Source organism: Myxocyprinus asiaticus, chromosome 37 (assembly GCF_019703515.2).
Source record: "Myxocyprinus asiaticus isolate MX2 ecotype Aquarium Trade chromosome 37, UBuf_Myxa_2, whole genome shotgun sequence".
NCBI classification, from domain to species: Eukaryota; Metazoa; Chordata; class Actinopteri; order Cypriniformes; family Catostomidae; genus Myxocyprinus; species Myxocyprinus asiaticus.
Window position 1 is genome coordinate 6,703,427 of NC_059380.1, and position 12,848 is coordinate 6,716,274.

Genomic DNA, 12,848 nt, shown 5'->3' on the forward strand with positions numbered 1-12,848 from the left:
GAAGAGCTGATTTACTTGCGCAGATTCTGGAACTACAATTTGATACAAACACAGAACTTCAGTTTGATACAAACACAAGATTATTGATTTGTTCATCTGTATGGATTGGTTTACCAGTTCGCAGCTATGTGTTAATGTGAGTAAAGGTGTGCGGTAATTCCCCGCATTCTGAACGTGGAAAATGCGGGAATGATTAAATTTGTGTCAACACCTGCAATCCCACACTGATTTTCAGACCCTGCGGGTATCCTGCTTCTCTATTTCAGGACACACTCACGTTGGACTGCTATATGGTGACCTCACAGTGATTACGTGCGTGTATTTGTGTGTGTGTGGTGGGGTCCTTTTCGTTTCATACAGCCCTATTCAACAGCATGCAGTGTAAAATGTGCACAGCTGACTGGGCCTAGCAAGTGTTACGTTGCATAAAGAATATTAATGAACCATGTGAAATCTCAGCAGCTTTGCTCATAATTTAGCGGTGCGCCGCTGCTGAATGCATATAGGGGAAACACTGCAGTTTTAACAAGACACGACTGCCCCTCATCACACCAGAGCAGAAGGGAACATTGCCTTACCGTTTATCAAGGGCTGAAACTTTGCTTGGTACAGAACAATCTGGAGTGTTACAATGTAGCAGTCCCCTCTTTGCAGCCTGAACTTGTTCAGTACGTTGACTATTTATGACACCTGTGCTAAAAACAATCTAGACGCAGTGCAACGGATGAAACAGAATGCAGGTTTCTCGACAAGTATTTCTGAAATTTAAGTTATTTTTAGCTTAACATGGTGTCTGTGAGTACAAGTTCGAAAGGCCTGTATATTTTTCCATGAATTACAAACCCGAACCCAAAGTCCTACTTGAAAAACCTGTCCGGCCCGGGTTGTGTTGCAGACCTCTACTTGGTGATGCTAGTGGCACAGAAATGACATCCTTCACATTTAGTATCAAAACATTTTTTTAAGATGTGTGAAAACTCAGACTGGATCGGATCAAAGAGTATGAGTTATTGTAAAAAATTTCCTCTAGGTTCTGCAATAGACAATAGATTGTGGTGTAATAATGACTTCACTGGTATTCTTGAAAATATTTTGGAAGTGAAACATAACAAATTTGACCTGTCTTAGGATAATTTGGGGAATTTTAGGTCATTTTATATGTTACAACTTCCACATATGTAAACTTTCTTTTTAGCATCCAAGAAAATAATTTCTGTGATATGTGAGCTCTTGAGACTGTTTTATAAGCTATTTCTGGTCATATCCGACATATTGCAGTCTCCCAGAACGAGAGAAAGTGAAGTTCAACTTTAGATCTGACAGATATTACGCAAAGGTTTCCTGAAGGCCTCTTAGCCCCTAATAAAAAAAGAGGAAGCTGAGGGAGGTTTAGATGGGGGCCAGGTCTTCTGTGGGAGGTGGTGGGAACAGACCTGATCTGTTCAGTTCAATTTCATTAAAAACACACCATCCGTGTGTATCATTCCTGGAGACGTTTTTCTCTCCCTTAAAATACAAGATGGACGAAGCCCTCTGAGTAGACCCCCAAGAGAACCATGCGAGGCAGACCTTAGGACAAAAGAGATAGACGGTGGGAGAGGAACAAAGGGGGAGGAGCCGCCATCTGGAGGAACAAGCAAACACTCAGCTGTTTGTTCAGCAGAGAGATGAATTTCCACCATCTTATTCTATGTATCATGCAGCTCAGACATGTTTTATGCCCCTCTATTTACACCAGGTGAAAAACATGGCATTTATCAAAAGGTCTGTGCCTTGGGGGTGTTCCAACACTGCTGGCATCACAGAGACTGACCTGTTAAATGTTAGGCCATCTAACTGTTAAAAAATAATCTGTTATTATTCAGAGAGCTATTATTTCAGCTACAGTGTGGCCAACCTACGTGAAATGTGTCCGGGTAACCTATACTACCTCAACACAAAATAATAGGGTTGGACAGCTGTTATGAACAGTCCTTTTAAAATCCCCTGTATTATGTCGGAAGAAGGTAAGCAAATGACAACAAGATGAAACCTCAGAAAGATGTTGTTCTTACAAGGTCGTTATAGGGCAGCGTTTGTGGGCGCCAATGTTTTCTATGGAAGAAATTAAAGGAAAGCAAGTTGTCATCATTTTCTCACCCTCATGCCATTTCGTTATTTATTTTTATTTTGTATTATTATTATTATTATTATTATTATTATTATTATTATTATTTTTTATTTTTTTTGCTGTCCAACAGAAAAGAAGATATTCTGAATACCACTGGTCGCTCTTTTCCATGCATTTACAATGAATGGGGACATAAGCTTTAAAGCTTAAAAAAACTCTTAAAGCTTCTAGGCTTCAGAAGACTTGGATGTATAGCCAGTCTGATCTCATGAAAATTATGTGACTGTGGCAACATTTTTGTAAAGTAACACGAATCGCACCAGTTCTGAGGTGAAATGTCCACTGTGTGGCGCTAAAAGCGAGTTAAAGATTCTTCCAAATATATTAGTTTTTTGGTTAATGCTCTATTGAGTTTCAAATAACAAAAAACAACCTCCCTACCCTAAACCTTAAAGCTAAACCTAACAGATAGTGTAGGTGAAAATCACAATTGCTTAAGCAACCACGTCATTTTGTGGTGGTTCTATGGTACTTTTGGCTCACGTTTTGACTCGCATGCTCTTCAGGTCTCGTACCCCAGTCCTTTACATTGCTATGGCTGAGTTACTGCGCAACTGGATCATGCCTAAACAAGTTTATAAATGTAATTAGTTATGTAATGCAAACATTAAAATTTATGACCTTTGAACTTGAAGTCTTGGGCTATTGTAAAAGTGTTTAGATGTCATCAGATAGCATTGTGTGAGAATCAGGGTGAAAAGTACATGCTTATGTAGTGATAATCTGCCGTTTTACTCTTGATTTGTGTGAAGTGAATAAAAGTCATTGGGTCTGTTCCAAAACTTAGTGAGCTTCCTTGCTGTCTCCTGCCTACATAGGCAGCTGTCTTCTATGGTAGCATCCTTACTGAAATGATGCCTGATTAGAGACTGATTTGCAACGCTCTACATAGGTGGCAGCTCCGTGCATCATTCAAATAGCACTCCTCATGTGCAGCACATGGGACACTCGATGTGAAATGATTTCAATACAAGTGACGCAAGAGAAACAACGCGATCCTCTAATGAGCCTAAATATGCACAACACACACATTTGATATATTTACATTTTATAAATAGTCGGTTTGTGTCATATTAAACTGTTATTTATCGATACTTTTCAGTATTGAATGGATTATAAGTATATTTATAATGTAAATTTCTCTCACTTCGTCTGCCATCTTGGATTTATTTTTCCGCCGAGCTCATCACGGTGCATTCTGTGATTGCATACCCGAGGAAGGATACATTCGACACTACCTTAAAATTTGGCCAAAGGAAATATCTTAAGAGGCAGCATAATTAAGATACCTACCTTTTAGGACAGCATTCTCATCTGGAGCGCGCCTGTGATGTCTTAAAATACTGCCTCCGGAGGACGCTCACTAGGTTTTGAAACAGACACATTGCTGTTGTAGTGCCTCTAGTTCATTTCACCAGGTAACTGCTGTTGTATGTACAATGAGCCGTGTAAAAATAATTTAGCAAAGATGTAGGCATAGTTACGTGACTATGAGGCCAGGTTGAATATAGCATATATGCTGAAATGGACTATGTTTATGAGCTCGTCCATGGAAGAAAGCAAGTCATATGGATTTGGAACAATATTAGGGTGAGTAAATGATGACAGAATTTTCATTTGTGGGGAACTATTCTTATAAAGTTTCATGAGCACTTTACTCTGAGAACTCTGAAAACTCCCAAGACCTTGAACGCTTTTCCAGCTCTCTGTTCGTTTTGTGAAGGCTTCAAACACTAGCCACATGACAGTCCGTTTTCAGTTTGGAACTTTTTCCATTCTCTTTCCATTCTCCTCCCACTCTTGGCCAGCTGATGCTCTAGCTCTGTAGACCTCAGAACTAATAAACTGCACACCTTGCTAACTTGTGGGAAAAGAAACGTTCTTCGAAACCTCTTGCATTTTTGAACAATTTCTTCCTCTAGGAAGGACTGCTCCTTGTAAGCACTTTGACTTTTCAGAAATGGAATTGTCTGCTTAAATCCATTTGGATTCTTCTCCAGTGTTACTCAATTTCATGTTTATGACTTGCAAAGACATGTAAACAATGTTCATGCCTCCTTCAAAGCTCTGTTTACTGGGGCCGCCCTTGTAGTAACAAAAATTCCGGACTCTGATTAATTACCGTCTGGTTTCATTCGGAATCTCAAGGTTCCAGACACCCAGCGGCACCCCCAGCAGTTTGAGTGAATTCCTGTGCCTGAGCCCTCAGACCATAATGGAAGAATCAACGATGTCTGTACATCCACATGTTCCATGTCAGCCTCTTTAGTTTTACTTTACTGGGTATCATGTTACCATGTGTCTACTCTTAATTATGGACATCTGTTTTGTATACTCAAGATAAAATTATTTCTGTATCAGCATTTATCAAGGACCTTGCAGCATCCTGGCAGGCCTAATCTTATTTAGTTCAAGATATTTATGTGTTTTATCTTGTAGTTGTTGTTTTATATTGACTCATCCCTCTAAATACACAAGCCTTCATTCCAACAAAATACTTCTGAAGTATACTGGGTGCGAGAGGGGGTCTGAAAGTTCAGGTCCCGCTGTAATAAACACAGGAAGTGCACGTCTTAACCACAAACAGCTGGTGTCGCCCCATGTTATTACATCACTCCGGTCCAGTATAAATAGTCGCAAGATACAGAAACCTATTGTTAGCTGCTTGACCACCAAAATAGAGTATGTTTGGTGTCCTGAGAGCTGTGCAAGGCAAGAGATGTGCAGCCAAAATCTTGAAGTGATATGCAGACTAATGAGATATAGACTTTGCCACAGTTCTGTCTTGCATCTGTTTTGTAACTTGCCCTTAATTTTCTACTAAAAAAAGAGGAAGAAAGCCTGCTATACTGTAGCTCAGTGCTTATAGCAAGTTTGTCTTTTGCTTATTTGTCTCAAAACATGTATTTTTCTGAAGAAGGTGTGAGTGGTGCTAGCCTGCAAAACTCAACACCACGATGCTTGGGAGTGCTTTGTGGTTTTCCTGGGTATTGCTATGTGGTTGCAATAGCATGCAACAGTGCCTGCCCACTTTTTAAATCGTCTTGGTTCCAGGTGTGTTTTTCCCATTAATTTTTTCCAAAGGTTTTTCATATAATCCTACTTGAGTTCTAGGCCTTGAACCAAACCAACCAGCTCTGAGATGAATCGCAACATTTCAAACTTTGATTTGAAGCATAAAGTATTTTTAAAATTGGACAAAAGACAAAGGTACAAGACTGTGCACTTACCATCTTTAATTAAAAAATGAACTACAATCCCATGAAGCATTGTGAATTATGTAATATTTTTTTTTAAACAATGTAAAAATATAAAACTACTGATTTTAATATTTTGATTAAAATTAAATTAACTACTTTTATTTGTATTTTATTGCTAAATATTCAGATATATACAGTACAAATACATTAGTAGTTTGAGAATGTAGGGAGACCGACTCGATTGCATAAATCACAGTAGCTGTGTCTCGTTTCGAAGGTTGCACACTAGGTAGGACGTGTCCTTTGAAGGCTGCAGTATACCAAGCATCCTCCTTTAAACAAGCCTCGTTTAAACGAGAAGGCCTTCGTAGGACAAACAGAAACAGAACTTATCATGGTTGCTATGACAGCACGCAACTCTTTAACAAGCACGAGGGCTTTGAGTGAGAAGGGAGCAAATTCCCTTTGGAAGGGAATGTATGATGAGGTAAATTTTAAGAAGGTTATAATGATGTAGAGAGAAAATAAAACAGATTTTACAGATGTTCTTTTAGTCTATTATACTTTATTTTAATTATATATTACTATAATTATACAAATGATATACTCTGCACCCGTCTTCAACTTGGGAATTAACATTACTTGCATTTGAACATCATATTTTTTAGCAAATTGGTGTAATTTTTTTTTTTAAGACAAATGATGTTCATTTCCGTTGAAGCAAAGAATTATGGGTTGTGAGTGCCCACGGAGGATACACCTCATGCATCCTCCAAATTTCCATGAAAGAAGGTCGCATTCGAAGGCTGCATTCGGAGTGTCCTACTCGCTTTTCTGAAACAAGACAGCCTCGATGACGTATGCGAGACAAGACGAGACACAGCAAAAGTGTCGTGGAAGTAACTGACTCTCTGATTGGTGGATCTTTCTCTTAAGGATCATGGGTAGTGTAGTTCTTCACTGGTAATTTATTTACTAAACATGATTCATGGCTTCAATAGAAGCACATAGGTTTGTCTTTAAAAGTTATTGTTAAGAAGTTATCATTGAAATTAAATTCCCTTTTGAAAAAATGAATGGGATTTTACTTCTGGAACCAGACTGTTGCACTCTATATGTGTTCTGAGAGGTTTTTTGTGAGCTGCTATTCGATGCCAAGGTGTTCTGGGTGGTTGCTAGGATTTTCTAGGGGTTTGTTTATTAGGCCAAGTCAAAAGAACCTTTCATGAAGTCTCTATGATATTCTGGTCCTAATGTAAGTCTATGAGTTTTTTTTCTCTCTCTCGTGTTTTATAATCTGTGATGTGCAAATTGTAATTTTGATTACTTAGAAAAGTAATAGTACACCTCTCCTCAACAAGCTGCTTGATTTAAAGGGTTAGTTCACCCAAAGATGAAAAATCTCTCATCATTTACTCATCCTCATGCCATTTCAGATGTATATGACTTTTTCTGCTGAACACAAACAAAGCCTTTTAGAAGAGAATTTCAGCTCTCTAGGTCCTCACAATGCAAGTGAATGAGTACCAAATTTTAGAACTCCAAAAAGCACATAAAGGCAGCAAAATAAGACACTAGTGGTTTAATCCATGTCATCAGAAGAGATATGAAAGTGAGAAACAGAACAATATTTATGTCCTATTTTTTACCATACATTCTCCTCCCTGCCCAGTAGGTGGCAATATGCACGAAGAATGTGAATCGACAAAAACAACAGAAGAAGTATGTGAAAGTGAAAGTGGAGATTGATAGTAAAAAAGGACTTAAATATTGATCTGTTTCTCACCCACACCTTTCATATCGCTTCTGAGGACAAGGATTAAACCACTGGAGTATTATGGATTACATTTATGCTGCCTTTATGTGCTTTTGGAGCTTCAAAATTGTGGTACCCATTCACTTGTATTATGAGGATCTACAGAGCTGAGATATTCTTCAAAAAATCTTTGTGTTCAGCAGAAAATAGAAAGTCATACACATCTTGGATAGCATGAGGGTGAATAATACTCACCCTCAAACTATTACTTTAAGGTATAATTAATGTCTGTGAACAAACAATGCAAGATGAATTATGTGTTCAGGGTTAGGGGTTTGAAACAAGCAGCCGAAATCATCTTTGCTTAAAAGTTTCACATTTCGGCAAGCTCGCTTTTAGCTGGAATTACAGCACCTGCATTGTGAGGTTCACTTATCAGTGCTTCAGGCAACACATTTAAGTGTTTCAGATACTAGTACAGCCTGTACAGACAGTTCAGGAAATGTCCAATCCATCTCCACTTTTCCACTGAAAGAAATGAGGAGAGTGGATGCTCTGTCAGGCCCCATGGCCAAATCTTTAAAGCCTCTCTTTAGTTTCCAATATGTGTAGAGCATAAAACCTTGTGCTTGGAGTTTAAATTAAATTACTTCTGCATCGCAAAGAGATATATCTAGCATAGCATGTCAGTTCATCAATTCATGCTCTCACAAATACCGCTTCATTCCCGTGCCTTCTGTCAGTTTTCAATAAATTATAACCTTGCTCAGTTTAAGGCGGATGTTTGGAATACGATGGAGATGGATTCAAAATGAACAGAATTAAAAGTCAGTTGGCGGGCTAACATATGCCAGATGGCTGTTCTGTCAAATTTGGTCTATGTGCTTGTTGTTATGCAGACATATCCTCTGTTCTCTCACTCTATCTCTCTCTCTCTCTCTCTCTCTCTCTGTGAAAGCCATACAGCGCGCACATTATAAATTACTGTAGAACCAGAATGTTTCCTAAACAGCCCGTTTAAGTATGTTTTATGCATACGTTTCAAAACACTGCCATCGTTTCAGCATCTGTAATGTATGTGGGATGTTACATATTGCATATTAAATTTAACATTTTGTTGGAGGCATGGCCTAGAGTTCAATACACTACTTGTTGAACTGTGCCACTCATGTGTAAGTTAGAATCAGGCTCATAAAACTTGCCCCTTCGCCTTCTTATCACCAACATATCCTGTCCACTTTCCATTATTCCAATATTTAGGCCTACCTCTTACTGTATATTGATGGCATTTTTATAACCCTTATGCAACCATTCCATTCTACACTGTCCAGAATTGTTTCCCTTTATTGAAAGGGGCCAAGTGCATGTCGCCTGGAACTAATAGTGAGACTTCTTCCAAATGTCTGGAGTGTGTTCTCTAGAGAGCTTTGTTAACTGCTCTCAATGTGTGCTCACTCACCCAGTTCTACAGACTGTGGGTTACTGGGTATTTTCAGGAGCTCATCTTCATTTTTGAATCTCATTCAAAAAGTAATTACAGAAAGCAGATCCTGTCAGCAGTATTAGTCATGTATACAATTCTAATCGCATCTACAAGACTAACTGTGACATTAAGCAAAAGTAGCACAAGTTTTATGACCTGCATTTTAAGAGGCACAAAGTCTTTTTTCTTTTGTACAGTACACATCATTTCAGTGCAATAACTTTGTCAAATAAACTCCAGTTAGCCTGTGCATCTGCAATCATGTCATCACAATGCTTAGAGACCATAATACCATACTAATGTCAACAGGTTCCCATAGCAACCCTGGCCAGCCTGTTTAGGGTCTCCTTGCTACTCCCCCTCTGCAGCTGTAGTCATCACAGACCCCGAACCCACCTTTAACCAATCCACCTCTGTTCCCACACATCCCACGATGTGGATTCCAAATATTGACCTTACACACTGCATACCACTCCGAACCGAAATCGAAGTGTACCGAAGTATGATTTTGTGGTCTATAGTTATGACCGCTCTCTACACTAAAGAGTTCCTCATGGCAGCAGGATATATGCATGAATGCACCCGGCTTGAAATTATTTTCCCTTTTTTTCAACTCTCTGGAATTCTTGCTGGAGCAAATGGATTTCTGAAGCCTTAAACTTTTTTCCTGCAGGCTAGACATTGTCATCTGGAAACATTTATACTTTGATTCATGAAGGCCCCCTATCGCATTTCATCTGTCGCAAAGCTCAGAAAAATGGTTGCATTAAAACGACAGAAAAATAATCGATTGCTTTTGCAGTTATAGCTGCCTGACATGACTGGAGATGTTCAAAATGTGATTATTTCAAAGTCAAATTATGTACTTTTAATGCCTGGCCTAAATTCATATGTCATACAAACTTTGGTGGTAAAAATTATATCAGCCATACAGTATTTTTCAGTATAATCATGCATTTTGCACGATACATTTAGGGTCAAGTTAAACATACACTCACCAAGCACTTTATTAGGAACACTATGGTCCTAATAAAGTTCCCAATGTGATCTTCTGCTGTTGTAGCCCATCCGCCAATCAAGGTTCAATATGTTGTGCATTCTGAGATGCAAATCTGCTTTCTACAACTGTACAGAAGGGTTATCTGAGTTACCGTGTCCTTTCTGTCAGCTCGAACCAGTCTGGCCATTCTCTGTTGACCTCTCTCATCAGCAAGGTGTTTCCGTCCGCAGAACTGCCGCTCAATGGATATTTTTGGTTTTTGGCACCATTCCAAGTAAACTCTAGAGACTGTTGTGCGTGAAAATCCCATGAGATCAGCAGTTACAGAAATACTCAAACCAGCCCATCTGGCACCAAAAAACATGCAAAAAATATAAATTTTTCCCCATTCTGATGGTTGATGTGAACATTAACTGAAGCTCCTGGCCCATATCTGCATGATTTTATTCATTACACTACTGCCACACGATTGGTTGATTAGATAATTGTATGAATAGGTAGGTGTAAAGGTGTTCCTAATAAGTGCTCAGTGAGTGTAGTTATTATTATCTTTTTGTCGCCATGCCTGGCTTCGGTTACCCACAACCAACTTTGCTCGCAGCTTTATCACAAGAACCAATTAACGTATTCAGATGCTTGTGGAAGGGCATCTTACTTCTTTGGTGTTAAAGGAATACTCTGTGTTCAATACAAGTTAAGCTCAATTGAAAGCATTTGTAAAATAATGTTGATCACCGCAAAAAATTTTTCACAAAAAAGCATTTAAAGGCAAAAATGTGAAGCTTAGAATCTTAGAAAAGCACTTACATTCATTCTTCTGTTAAAACATCTGTATTACTTAAGATTTAAAGTTGTTTAAATCATCATTTACTGGGATTTTAAGGTTTACAGTGTTATATCATCATGACAACAAAGTTGTAAAATTGGATGACTTTACACAGGTTAGTAAGTGATTTTATTACACTAAAATCATGTTAATATCTATATTGGTTGTCTTTTTTTGGCTATACATTTGAAACAGTATGTATTTTAACGTTTATGAATTGGCCCCATTCACTTCCATTGTAAGTGCGTCATTGTAACCCAGATTTGTGCTTTTTTTAAAGAAACGGTGTAATTTTTTTGTGGTTATTAATACTTACACCACAAATGCTGTCAATTGAGCTTAACTTGAATTGAATCCGGAATAACGATTTAAGTAAGGATATTTGGACTAACTGGTTAGGTTTGATAAATATTAAGCAACTCCCAATTTGTCTAATCATTGTTTCTCTTTAACAATGTTCTTTGTTTTATATGTTGTAATGATATGCAGGATCAAACTTAATGCACATTTAAATTAACTGAACCAAGTTGTTGCAATTTATTGCTGCTACTAGGTTAATGCATTGAACTAAGCAAGATGAAACCAGATCTACTCAATAAAATCTGATCTACTTTGACTTTTAATTTCATTTTCTTCTCTGCAGATCTGAGGTGTCAAAAAAATCAGTTCCCTTCGTCAACAAACAGGACAGGCAATATAATGGGGTCAGCCGGACTGCGCCGCGCTGTTGCCTAGACACAGAACAAGATCGGCGCTCACCAACGGGCCGTGCAGACACCAGTAAGCCAAATATTGACATTACTCAACTTTTATTAGCTAATTACATGCAGTACGTAAATAGTTGACATTTGCATTTCCGCAAACACATTTTGAAGAACTTTTCATTGTTTTAAATTAGGCAATATTTTAAAGTGCACTAATGCAGATTTATGTCTATAAACTATGAATCACACTTAATGGCAATACACCACACTTGTAGTGGAGGAGCAGCTTTTTCGTTCAGTGGAGGGTCAGGCGGCGTCTGATGAAGAGGAAGAGAGATGGACCGGAGAACAGCAGAGACAGATAGATGAGGTGAAGAGGATCCTCACCAGACTCTCCTGCTGTGGAGACAGGTACAATCAACCAGCATGCTGTCCGTATTACTCGTTTACATGCTGGCCATATTTAGAGTCAGTGTCAAAATGTAACTTCTTGCCACACCAGGTGAATTTAAAGAATTTACTGGGCATTAATATTTCTTAATTTAAAATTAAATAAAATGTTTTACCTATGACAAGGGGATTATTTAGCTGTTTATGTTTTTGCTTGAATATTTATGACAAGCAGTGCCAGTGTCACTCACAGCATCATATACTGCTCAAACCTGTTTTTGCAACAAAATAGGCAAAAAAATCTGATTATGAAGGCTAAAAAAGATGTGTTATGTTAGATAAAATCACTGCTTCAGTCATTGGAAATGACTTGCAAAGTCCTGCCCATTCGAGAGATCAGCCAATCATCATATAGAAAGGCCAGGCTTCCAGGCAGGACAAAAATACTTTCATCGAAATTCCACTGTCAAATTGGCAATCAGGTGCAGATCAAATGCAAATGGTGCACAAGAAGTCCCCCTAGACCCAAAATGGCACGTTTAGAGCCTCTTGTCCAATAAACATTGATCTTTTGCCCCATTGATTTAAATGGTACAGGTATCTGCCATAGACTCCCATTAAAGCACGACTTTAATAAGCACTCCATGGTACTTCTGTTGACATGTTCATATAGAAAAAGCTAATTGCATTAAGCTGATGCCACACAAGCAGACTCCATACAACTCCATTTTGGCCAGGGGTGTCACATTTGCAGACTGTTTTGCTCAGATCTTGCTCTCTTCCGTAGAGTGATATAAGATATAACTGACATGTGTACAGATAACTGACATGTCTGAATAAATGAGCAACAACCCACAAGTGTTTTATTATCTACTCTCCCCCTTCATCGCTGCTTGACTTTCGTGAAATGAAGCTGTGTCTCTTAAAAGATAAAACTTTATTGAAAGAAAAATTACATTTTGGCTCTGGTAATTGTACAACAGAATCACCTTTTTGAGATTTATAAATAGAAACCGGCTATTTTTAGAAACCGGCTTTAGTCGCATTCCACAGTGCAGCACACTGAAGGTGTATGGAATTTTGGTCACAAACATGGTGGCACGGTCATACAGTGACATCACATGAAACTGGTCAATTAATAATGGTGGAGGGGAGACAAACATACCAACTCACTACAACTCTCTCTGATTCCCTGTCATGTGGAGCTCGCCGAAATACAGTAACAACAGTAGTAACACGTGAGCATAAACAATTGCAAAAGAGTGCCTTAGGATGGGATTCATGGAGTAACTGAACTTGTGTGTGATTGATGTCGATAT

At 38.5% G+C, this 12,848-nt stretch overlaps 1 protein-coding gene across 1 annotated transcript in view; it reads left to right on the forward strand.

Moving 5' to 3' along the window:
- LOC127427584 (EF-hand and coiled-coil domain-containing protein 1-like) overlaps window positions 1-12,848 on the forward strand; it is a 36,801-nt gene that overhangs the window by 11,429 nt on the left and 12,524 nt on the right. Inside the window, exons 3-4 of the mRNA XM_051675252.1 lie at window positions 11,079-11,215; window positions 11,415-11,550. Coding sequence (XP_051531212.1) covers window positions 11,079-11,215; window positions 11,415-11,550 — 273 coding nt within the window. The remainder of the gene's footprint in view (window positions 1-11,078; window positions 11,216-11,414; window positions 11,551-12,848) is intronic.